The sequence below is a fragment of the Myotis myotis genome, unplaced genomic scaffold, assembly GCF_014108235.1.
Source record: "Myotis myotis isolate mMyoMyo1 unplaced genomic scaffold, mMyoMyo1.p scaffold_m19_p_1, whole genome shotgun sequence".
NCBI lineage: Eukaryota > Metazoa > Chordata > Mammalia > Chiroptera > Vespertilionidae > Myotis > Myotis myotis.
This window is the reverse complement of record NW_023416313.1, coordinates 24243994-24256137: the sequence shown is the minus strand read 5'-3', so window position 1 is coordinate 24256137 and position 12144 is coordinate 24243994. Positions and strand designations below refer to the sequence as shown.

Below are 12144 nucleotides of genomic sequence, written 5' to 3'. Positions count from 1 at the left end.
CTAGGCCTGGCTGGTGATCAGGGCCGATCATGCCTTCCTTTCCTGGCTGCCGGCTGAGGCGTTCCTTTGTTCCACACCACCCCCTGGTTGTCAGCACACGTCATAGTGAGTGGTCGAACTTCTGATTGGTTTGAACTCCTGAGGGGACAGTTTGCATATTAGCCTTTTATTATAGGATAGTTGTGATATATGTGTCAGTCTTGCCTCTTGTATAAAGTGTGTGAAAGCCTCTGCTTGAGAGGACTTTAGACAAAGTGGTGTCCTTAGGGGATGGGATAGTCAGGTTTCAGGGAAGATAAGCCTGTGGGGGCAAAGTTGGAGAAGAGTTGAGGATATTGGTGGTTTGCTGGTCCTGCAGTGAGAGCTCTAGAGTGGAAGAGTTTGGCAGCGAGGCTAGAAGTGCTGGGGTCAGACAGGCAAAAAGATACCCAGAGCCACAATGAGTGATAGATTGTTCAGGAGATATAGAAGATTGAGATGTGGGAGAGGGGCTTGCATGTCAAATTTTATAAGGTTATTTTGAAATTGTTGAAAGGTGTTTAAGTACTTGTAGTGTTCACAAGATAATTTTTTTTTTAAAATATATTTTATTGATTTTTTACAGAGAGGAAGGGAGAGAGATAGAGAGCTAGAAACATCGACGAGAGAGAAACATCGATCAGCTGCCTCCTGCACATCTCCTACTGGGGATATGCCCGCAACCCAGGTACACGCCCTTGACCGGAATTGAACCTGGGACCTTTCAGTCCGCAGGCCGACGCTCTATCCACTGAGCCAAACCGGTTATGGCCACAAGATAATTTTAATCGTAGAATCATAGGGCTTGAAGGGACCTTGAGATGATATTAGTTAAACCTTTTCTCTCCCAGTAGCTTCAGATCTATTCTTTTCCCCTCGAAAAAGATTCTTTACCTGGATGGTGAAGGATTGAACTTGTATTGTGCTAGTCTTTGAATTTTGTTAAGCTTCTTTTCAAACCTATTTTAAGACTGTGTTTAATTCTCTATTCAAAGAGATTGGTTTACATAATTTTCATTTTGCATGGTTATATCTTTTTATTGTAAAAATAAAAAAATGTCTATTACTATATACAGTTCCAATTAAGATTAAATGTCTCCTCCATCCAGCTTGCTTTGGCCAGTGTCTTTTATATTATTAAGTTATCTTTCCAGCCAAGAGATACCTTGCCGTTAAGTTATATATAGGTTGTTAGATTTACTATCATAAACAGCCAGAGGGGAGTGCAGGAGCTCAAACTTGTTTAGCTTTCAGAACTGAAGCTTTTCTTTCTTCACAACAGCAAGAGTTTCTGTGGATGTTGCATCTAGATGTTTACTTACAGTTATACTAGTTCATAATGGGGGGGTGAGGACACATTTGTAATACCTTAACCAATAAAGAAATTAAAAAAAAAGTTATAGTTCACTAGTAGCTTAAATATTAAACATAATGAAAATAGTATGACTGTGTAATTTTAATAAGCTCTGCTAACTGTATTGAATGTGTTTTTTTCATTGTTGGTTTTATAAGTTTGTTAAGTATTAGCCTACATAAGAATGTCTCAGGATTTAATTTCAGTTTCTGCTTATTTGCTGTAAATTTCCGGGAAATTTTTCCATGCTGAGATTATTTATGATGTCAAATGAGAAAAATCAACTTCCTGCAGTTTTGATGCCAAATATTTCTTTGGAAAGCTACCATGTAATTTCCTCTCTGCTTGAACATTTTGGTTTTTAGGGAGCTGAAAATTGCTTGGAAGGCCTTATATTTGTAATCACAGGAGTGCTGGAGTCCATTGAAAGAGATGAGGCCAAGTCTCTAATTGAACGTTATGGAGGAAAAGTAACTGGGAACGTCAGCAAGAAAACAAACTACCTTGTCATGGGCCGTGATAGCGGGCAGTCCAAGAGTGACAAGGTGGGTGCTGCTGTGTTCTCAGCACAGTGAGACAGTCTGCACGCTTCGGCATTTGTAGTAATGCCCTTTACACAGAGTTAAGAGGAGAAAAAACGGAGAAGCAATTTCTTCCCTGTTATTTCTTCTCCATGGAAGAGTTGGCTTTGATCCCAGGATTTTTGTCTTCCAATTGAAGCCACAGTTCGTGTTTGTTTGACTTTTTAAGTGTAGTATTCCAATTTAAATTATTTGAAGATAGAAGCAAATGCAGTTTTCTTTTTCTTTTTCTTTTTTTTAGTCCTAAGTATTTTTATATATGCCACTTACATTTTTTTATTGGAACTCTGAAAGTGGGATTGTCTTTAGCTCCCAAGTCACAGAATACTCTACCTACCTTTGTTCAAACAAATAGCTTATTTCCTTATGTAACAACAAGTCCAGAGGTAGGCAGTTGCTGGGATGGTTCAGCAGCTCAGTAATGTAGCCAGGCTATTTCCATTTTCCACCTCTTTTATCCTTATTTTGTTAACCTTAAACATTATGCATGTTGCCTTGTGTTGCAAGATGGCTACAGCTCTAGGCATCCAAGTGCACATTCAAGGCAGAAAGAAGGGAGCGGTGGCAAGATGTTATTCCAGCTGTGACTGGACTTACAAGAGTTTCCCCAGAAATGCCTTTTGTAAAAGCCCACTTAAATCTCATTGGCCAGACCTGTCACATGGTCATTCAGTACTATAAAGAAGGTTGGAGGGCGAGCACTTTCCTGATGGCCTTAGACCAGCCATGGGCAAACTACAGCCCGAAGGCCGGATCCGGCCGTTTGAAATGAATAAAACTAAAAAAAAAAAAAAAAAAAAAAAAAAAAGACCATACCCTTTTATGTAATGATGTTTACTTTGAATTTATATTAGTTCACACAAACACTCCATCCATGCTTTTGTTCCGGCCCTCCGGTCCAGTTTAAGAACCCACTGTGGCCCTCGAGTCAAAAAGTTTGCCCACCCCTGCCTTAGACCGATCATAATTTATCACTTGGGGATGGACACACTGGAGTTGTGTTGGTAGGGGAGACAGTGGGGGAAAGTGTCTGCCAGCCAAGCCAGTCTGGGGAGAGGGGATGGAGAGCTGGACTTAGGCCCTCGTGCCGTTGCCTTTCTAGGGTAGAGCAGTGGTGCTGTACACTTCAGGCACCAACTTAGTCTTAGGGATGTATCTGTCGTTTTCTTTCTAATTTTTAATGGTACTTTTCCATGAATATGGTTTAAAAAAATAATTCCAGTGTTATCTAATTTACAAATGTGGCTTTTCACCAATTAAGAGGCCCAGATCTCTCTCTTTTTTCTTTTTAGCAGAAAGTAATGGTTAGAATACAGGTTTTTAATGGTTTGCATTTTTAATCACTAGGCAGCAGTTTTGGGGACAAAAATTATCGATGAGGATGGCCTATTGGATCTGATTCGAACTATGCCAGGCAAGAAATCTAAATATGAAATAGCAGTTGAAGCTGAGGTTTGTATAAAATGAGCTTAATTTAAGTTGACTTGTAGCAACTTTCCTGTTTCATAGACATTTCTTGGGTGGCTACAGGCCTGTTGGCTGAAAGATTAACTTCCCCTTCTACTGCAAATGATTCTACCTTAATTCCTTTTGAGCAGGTGGACTCTGCTTCAGGATATCTTCTTTGGTGCATTTCCTTAACTTTGTTGTTGTTGTTAATCCTCACCCAAATACATTTTTCCATTGTTTTTTATAGAGAGTGTGAAAGGAGGGGGAGAGACAGAGGGAGAGAAACATCAATGTGAGAGAGACACATCAATTGGTTGCTTTCCGCATATGTCCGGGGATCAAGCAACCAATGTATGTCCCCTTGACCAAAATCGAACCCGAGACCCTGTAGTCCTCAGGCTGACACTATCCACTGAGCAAAACTGGCTAGGGCTTCCTTATCTTTAAGGGAATATGAGGAGAGAGAGAGGACAGTGTTTTGCACTTAACCATATCTACTTATTAAACTTTCCATATTTTCCATATTCTTGCAATGACTTTGTGCAGAGTTTATTGCTTAAGAGTTCTTCAAAAGATACGATATAGTTATCAGTATGATAAATTAAATTTTAATTAGAAGTTTTTCAGTTGTGATAGAAACCCAGCCCATATTAGCTTTAGCAAAAAGGGAAAAGTGTTGGCCTACACACCTAAACTATGGGCAGGTGGGTCTGGTGTAGGATTACTGGTGGAGACTGTAGTGCTCTCAGGGCCCTTTCAGTTTCTGTCTCTGCTTCTCCTGGTGTTAGCCTCGTTCATTCCCGTGTAGACAGGCCTTTTCCAAGTGTGGGACACAGGGGTGCCAGTAGGCCAAGTTTAATGTCCCAGCTCTGTAACTCAAGTGCAGGGTGATGTGCCATTTGTTCCAGTTAGAAAAATCTTAGGGAATGATTAGTATTGGCCCTTCACCCAGTGTTCCCTAATATCAACAACTTACATAACCATAGCAGTTATCAAAACCAGGAAATTAACATTGATTCCGTGCCGCTAACTAAACCACACATGTTTTCCAGACGTCACATTTCCTCCTGTTGTCTTTTTTTCTGTTCCAGGAATTCCACACTGAGTTTAGTTGTTGTGTCTTAGTCTCCTCCAGTCTAAGACAGTTCTTTTGTCTTTCCTGGAGGAGCCATTCTTCAAAAAATCTGCATTTCTTTGATGTTTTCTTATGATTAGCTTGAGGTTATGCATTTTTGGCAAGAACACTACAGAAGTGATATTGTGTCCTTCACAGTGCATCATATCACGTCATGTGATATCTCTTATAATTGGTGGTGATAATCTTTTTTGTTATTTTTTTGGTGATAATAATCTTGATGACTTGGTTAAGTCAATGTCTGCTGGGTTTCTCCACTAGTAAAGTGACTGTTTCCCCTCTGTAACTGATAAATGTATTGGGGAGATAGCTTAAGACTATGCTAATATCTTGTTTCTCCTCAAACATTCACCCACTAATTTTAGTATCCACTCACTGATAAAGAGGCACTAATTTTTTCCTTTTTTATTATTCACACCACAGAATTTATTATTTGGACATCATTCACTCACCACACAATTCACCCCTTTTAAAGTATATAAATGAGTGGGTCTTAGTATATTCGCAAGGTTGTGCAACCATCACTACAGTCTAATTCCAGAGCATTTCATCACTCCCTGAAGAAACCCTGTACCCATTCGCAGTTGATTGTCCTGGCCACCACCACTCTACTTTTTGTGTCTATGGATTTGCCTATTCTGGACATTTCATTGAAAGGAATCATGCAATATGTAGCCCTTTGTGTCTCGTTTCTTTCACTTAGCATAATATTTCCAAGGTTCACCTACGCTGAAGCATGTACCATTACTTCACTCCTTTTTATTGGTGATTAATATTCCATTGTGTGGCTATACCACATTTTGTTTATCCATTCATCAGTTGGTGAACATTTGGGTTATTTCCATTTTTTGGTATAATATAAAATAATATATGTGTATATAATATAATAATGCTGCTGTGAACATTTTGTGTATAGGTTTTTGTGGAGGTATTAACTTTTTAAAAATTTTGTTTTTCAATTACAGTTGACATTCTAATATAATATTAGTTTCAGGTGTATGGTATAATGGTTAGACATTTATATAACTTAGAAAGTGATCTCCCAATAAGTCTTGCACCCACATGACACCAGATATAGTTATTTGGAGGCATTAGCTTAAAAAAATTTATTTTTTTTTATTAATCCTCACCCGAGGACATGCTTTCATTGTTTTCCAGAGAGAGAGGAAGGGGGGGGGGGCGGGAGAGAAACATCAATTGGTTGCCTCCTGTACATGCCCCGATACGGTATTGAACCCTCAACCTAGGGATGTGCCCTGACCGGGAATCGAACCTGAAACCTTTGGTGAATGCGACAATGCTCCAACCAACTGAGCCACCTGACCAGGGCTTTTTTTTTTTTTTATTGTATTTTTTGAGGTGACATTGGTTAATAAAATTATATAGGTTCAGGTATATTGTGTAAGACATCATCTGTATATTGTATTGTGTGTTTACCACCCAAGTCAAGTCTCCTTCCATCATCATTTATCTCCCCTATACCTCTTTACTTCCACCTCCCCATCTCCCCCTCCCGCTCAGGGAATCACTATGCTGTTGTCTGTGTCTGTGAGGTTTTTCTTTAATTAATCCTTTCACCTTTTTCACTTAGCCTTGCAACCTTCCTCCCCTCTGACATTTGTTAGTCTGTTCTCTATCCACGAGTCTGTTTCTATTTTGTTTGTTGGTTTATTTTGTTCATTAGATTCCACATATGAGTGAAATTATATGGTGTTTGATTTTTCTGATTGGCATATTTCACTTTGCATAATGCTTGGAGGCATTAACTTTTAACTAGTTAGAAAACTGAAACAAAAATATCTTAATCCTTTACCTTGTTTTTTTTCAAACTGATATTGGATTATTTAAAAAAAATGTTCTCACTTTTAAAAATTGCATTTGGGTACTTTTCAGGGTGTTATTAATTTTTATAAAGTTTGGAAGTAATGATTGTCATAAACAGCAGGGTCCACTGTGAAGACAGACCCAGCTTGGGTAGTTTATTTGGATATATCAGATTGTTCTCTGGAGTACATGGAGCAGGATAGAAATTCTTTATCTCACCAGGTTTCTTTTTCCCTCACTTTTCCAATTTTTTTTTTTTTTTTTTTACTTTTCCAATTTTTAAGATGAATAAAGAAAAGTCCAAATTACAGAGAACACCCCAAAAAAACTACCAAGGAAAAAGAAAAATTAGTCCAAATAAGAAGGAATCAGAATCCAGAAAGAGCCAACGGACTCCCAAAAAGGACAGCCCTATGACGTCAGTAAAAAAGGAAACCAGTGTGTTTCAGAGAGGCCTGGACTTCAAGGAGCAGGTGGCCGAGGAGACAAGTGGTGACAGCTGGGCTAGGAATTTGGCTGATGACAGCAGTGAAAATAAGGTGGCAAATTTGCTCTGGGTGGATAAATATAAGCCAACCTCGCTCAAGACCATAATTGGACAGCAAGGTGACCAGAGCTGTGCCAACAAACTCCTACGCTGGCTCCAAAACTGGCACAAGAGTCCATCCGAAGATAGGAAACACGGTGATTTACAGCTTCATTCATTTTTGTGTGTCTGTCACCATGTCATTGCTCAGCTGCACATATGTGAGGGAGTATAATAGTCGGTTCATTCATCTCTCAGCAAGCATTTATTGAGCACCTGCTCTGAGCCCAGGTGCTGCACTAGTCTCCAGAGGTGCTGTTGTGAACAAAGCACAGCCCTCGAGCTCAGTCAGTGGGGGAGATAGACATATGAGCCAGCAATTAAAGTGTAATGTGCTAAGTATTGTTATAGGGGTAAGTATAGGGTGTTAAGGGGATGGAGGTGTGTAGTCAGGGATGGGGATGTGTGCTCTCATCCCTGGAGGAAGGGGTATCTAAGCTAAGACTTGGAAACTAAGTAGGAGTTACTTAGGTGAAGGTGGGTGTTGGGTGGGAAAGGGTACATGTACCAAGATCTGAAGGTTATATGAACAGGACTGCGAAGAGTGCCAGGAGATCGGGGGAAAGGTGCAAATAGAGGCACAGTTATAGATTAGGCAGCCTAAAAACCTTGCTTTTGGTAGCCTGATAGTCCTAGCTTCTCTAGGTTCTGTGCTTGTTCACCATGTATTTGTCATGGACTATGAACACCACAATATACATTTAATGCCTAAAATGTTATTGGAGCAGAGAGGTTTCAGATCACAAACATTGGTAGTGTTTTCTTGAGCTTCAACCACAGCCCTTGAGGATATTGTGTAAGAAATAAGAAGCAAAGTTTAGTGAGCATCACAGTAAAGTCATCGTCAAAGTGGTGACTGCGTTATTAATGTGTGTGGTCACTAGACATTGGCCGAGGATGCCAATTATTTTATTTGTATCAGATGATATAATTGTAATGATACAAGGTTAAATTTAAGTTGGCTCTCTCTTTCCAAAACCACATAAATCTACCCTAAAGCGGGGAGATAGGTGCTTTGTGTGCCTAGAGAAGATTAAGGCTTCAGGTTAACTATAGTCCCTTTTCCCAAGCCTGCAGGAGATTCAAGTCTCTCTCAGTCATTGTGAGTGTATGTATGAGCACCCTGTATGTGTCAGGCACCGTGTCTAAGTGCTGTGGAACCTATTGTATATACTTTGTACAAAATATTCTGCAAATTTAGAATTAAACTGGAGGGTTGCTCTCTATTCTAAGTTCATGCACAATTAATCCTGAATTCTATTAGCTAACATAGCTAACACTCTGAAACTTCTTTCTTTCTAACAGCAAAATTTGGTAAATTTGCCAGCAAAGATGATGGCTCTAGTTTTAAAGCGGCATTGCTCTCAGGCCCTCCAGGTGTTGGCAAAACAACCACGGCCTCTTTGGTTTGTCAGGTGGGTGTTCTCTTGTAGTTCAGTTGGAGAGTACCATCGGAGTGGGCATGTGTAGGGGATATGTGCCCTTGTGTGTGAGTATGTATGTGGTGTGTATATATTTTAACTGGTTGTGTATATACTTTCCTGAAATTAAACCTTTAGAATTTGCTTTGGTTTTGGGGATATTTGTTATTTTCATATTTTAAAAGTATTTGTCATTATAATTATAGGTGATACTGTAATATTTTATAGATAACTAGAGGCCCGGTGCACAAAAATTTGTGCACGTGGGACGGGGTGGGGGGGTCCCTCAGCTCGGCCTGTGCCCTCTCGCAGTCTGGGACCCCTCAGGGGATGACCACCTGCTAGCTTAGGCCCGCTCCCCGGGGGATTGGGCCTAAGATGGCAATCAGACATCCCTCTGGCAGCCCGGCAGCCCTCGGAGGATGTCCACTTGCCAGCGGGGAGCAGGCCTAAACTGCAGTCGGACATCCTTAGCAATGCTGAGGAGGCAGGAGAGGCTCCCACCACCACCGCTGTACTGGCAGCCATCTGCCTGGCTTGTGGCTGAGCAGAGCTCCTCCCATGTGAGAGCGCCCTGACCACCAGAGGGCAGCTCCTGCATTGAGTGTCTGCCCTCTGGTGGTCAGTGTGTGTCATAGTGACCAGTCATTCCCAGTCTTTCTGCTGTTAGGGTCAGTTTGCATATTACCCTTTTACTATATAGGATAGAGGCCTGGTGCACAGGTGGGGGCTGGCTGGTTTGCCCTCAAGGATGTCCCGGATCAGGGTGGGGGTTCCCGCTTGGGTGCCTGGCACTCCTGGATGAGGGGCTGATGGCTGTTTGCAGCTGGTCACACCTCCTTCAGGGTGGGGGTCCCCACTGGGGTGCCTGGACAGTCTGGGTGAGGGGCTGAGGGCCGTTTTCAGGCTGGCAGATGACCGAAGCTCCCAACCTCTCCTTTTTTTCTTTTTTTTTTTTATTCTGGGATTTATTTACCTTCTATGGCTGTCACTGGAGCTGAGAGCTGGCTTTAGCTCTGAGGCTCGGCTCCAGCTCTGAGGCCTCGGCTGCTCAAAGCAGGTATCTGGTTTGTTTGGCTTCTGTAATTGAAACACTGTTGCAACTCCAGCTGGCTTGCTGGCTGAAAGCATGGGGATTGTTTAGCTTCTGTAATTGCAACATAGTTGCTTAGAGTGCAAGCTCAGAGGCCGGCAGCAGCAGGCGGGGAACCTTGGCTTCCTCCTTCACTGGAGCAAGCAAGCCTCCTGTTCGCTTCAGCTGCCTGGCTGCCGGCCGCCATCTTGGTTGGCAGTTAATTTGCATATCTTGCTGATTAGCCAATGGGAAGGGTAGCGAATTTACGGTTAATTACCATGTTTCTCTATTATTAGATAGGATAAGTCTTATAGACACAAATATCTTATAAACCCTCCTAAGAATTTTGTGCACTGTTACCATTTTCATGTGACAAATGAAATGGACTTATTAGAGAGGAAGGCAGTGGCCCAGTGTGAACCCAGGTATGTAGGACCCTGCCTTTGCTGTTGTGTCTCTCTGGCTGCTATATCTAGACAATGAGAAGACAAGGCAGTAGAGCAAACCACAGTTTATGTGTATCAGAATTCTATGAAACGATACATGAAACAGTATCAGAATGGTAGAATGAAGGACTTTAAACTTACTTTAAATTTATTGCTGGATTTCCCCGCTCTCTCCCATAGCTGGTGGTTTCTTTTGATCTTTATTGTAGGGACCAGAGCATACATTTTTAACAGGTATAATAACTATGTATTTTCTACTCTATAAACATTTAAAACCAAAGAAATATATTTTCCCCCTAGTCTCTCCAGTAGCAAACATGACTCTTTTTCTCCCTTTATTATTGTCATTACCTTTTTGGGAATTCTGTTAGGCATTTTTTAAGGCTTTATGATCAAGATAATGATCAGTTTTGGGATATGAACCATAATAACTTGATTTTTCTTCAGAGGACAATTAAATGATTTAACTTTTTTATCTTGAAGTCAAGAATTAATTTTTGGCATCTTATAATAGATTGTATATCTGATATTGAAATCTTGGGATGGTTATATTTAATTCTTTTCAGGACTTTAAGAAACAAACAGTAAAATTGCTTATTCGAATATATTCTTCCAGGTTAGTGATTTGTCAGCAGAGGTTTTAAAAGTAAATGTGTGTTTATGTGTGTGTGGTATGTATGAATATGATGTTTTAAAGTCATGATTGTGAGGTGTATTATAGTTAACCTCATTGTCTGTTATTATCATACTTTATTTTTTTTACTTCTCGTTCCTTATGTGATTTTTTTTCTTTTTTAAAAAAAATATATTTTATTGATTTTTTTGTTTACAGACAGGAAGGGAGAGGGATAGAGAGTTAGAAACAACAATGGGAGAGAAACATCGATCAGCTGCCTCTTGCACACTCCCCGCTGGGGATGTGCCCGCAACCAAGGTACATGCCCTTGACTGGAATCGAACCTGGGACCTTGCAGTCCGCAGGCCGACGCTCTATCCACTGAGCCAAACCAACTAGGGCATGATTTGTTCTTCCCTCTTTCTTGCTTAACTCTTATTTTTTCAGGGAGGGGGGAATGGTAATTTGTCTTGTGATAGTAATGGTTTCCAATGTTTTGATTAGGAATTGGGATATAGCTACGTGGAGCTGAATGCAAGTGATACTCGCAGTAAGAACAGTTTAAAGGATGTTGTTGCTGAGTCACTGAATAACACCAGCATCAAAGGCTTTTATTCAAGTATGTGGACTTTTGAACTGTTTTCTTGGGTTAAGCAAGAAAAACAAGTTTATTTCAATGTGGAGTAACCGCTACTATGTACTAGGCACCCTGCTAAATCCCGGGGCTAATGAGAATTAAGAAAAGCCTCTGCTGTAACTCCAGTAGGACAATAGTTACCTTTTATTTTAGGTCTTAGAAATTTCTGAGAATGTGATAAAAATGCATACATGGACATGTTTATGTATTTTGCATATGACTTTAGCGGATTCACAGGTGAATCCTGTGAAGAGGACAAGAAAATAAATTGAGTGAGGTGACAGAGGCCTTTAGATGAAGAAGTGATTCTATTTGAGGCTTTGGGGGAGACTACCAGTAAAAGGGGAACATTTGTTTGCAGGGCCTTGAAGAATGAGAAAGATACTCATTTGTGGGTGCAAGGGGTTATTTCAGACAAGAGGAGTAGGGGAGGGGGAGACAGTGTGAAAGTGCCGCTGTGTTCTAGTACGGCCAGAGCTTATGGGGACAGTGAGATGCCCAGCTAGGACTGACTGCACAGTGCATGTTTACAACCTGTGGTCTATTACAGGTCACTGGATTTCTTGGTACTTTCAATGGTAAAAAGTCATTGTTAAAAAGAACTTGCTTGGGAAATGTCACTCTTATACATTGCTGGAGGTAGTGTAAATTGGTACTGCTTAGCAGAGCAATCTGGCAGTATTTCTCATAATTAAATTACACATTGCCTTTAACCCAGAAATCCTAATTTTTGGGTTCACTGTTAATATTGGTATATATGCAAAATGACATACACATGGATCTTCATTAGTGTGATTTATAACAGCAAAAGATTGAAAGCAACTTCACATTTTATTTTATTTATTTATTTTTATATATTTTATTGATTTTTCACAGAGAGGAAGGGAGAGAGATAGAGAGTTAGAAACATCGATGAGAGGGAAACATCAATCAGCTGCCTCCTGCACATCTCCCACTGGGGATGTGCCCGCAACCCAGGTACATGCCCTTGACCGGAATCGA

The 12144-nt window shown here is 40.6% G+C and overlaps 1 protein-coding gene across 7 annotated transcripts in view; it reads left to right on the top strand.

Annotated features, from left to right (window-relative positions):
• The window catches only part of RFC1 (replication factor C subunit 1), a 121517-nt gene that overhangs the window by 58060 nt on the left and 51313 nt on the right, over positions 1-12144 (top strand). For 6 of the 7 annotated variants that reach the window (XR_004971353.1, XM_036331484.1, XM_036331488.1 and 3 more), the window contains 5 exons: positions 1738-1917; positions 3301-3405; positions 6646-7045; positions 8253-8362; positions 11010-11124. Coding sequence is in view for 6 of the 7 variants with exons in the window: in XM_036331484.1 (XP_036187377.1) it covers positions 1738-1917; positions 3301-3405; positions 6646-7045; positions 8253-8362; positions 11010-11124 (910 nt within the window). In the remaining variant the exon portion in view is untranslated. The remainder of the gene's footprint in view (positions 1-1737; positions 1918-3300; positions 3406-6645; positions 7046-8252; positions 8363-11009; positions 11125-12144) is intronic. The other variant, XM_036331499.1, reaches the window with a different exon arrangement.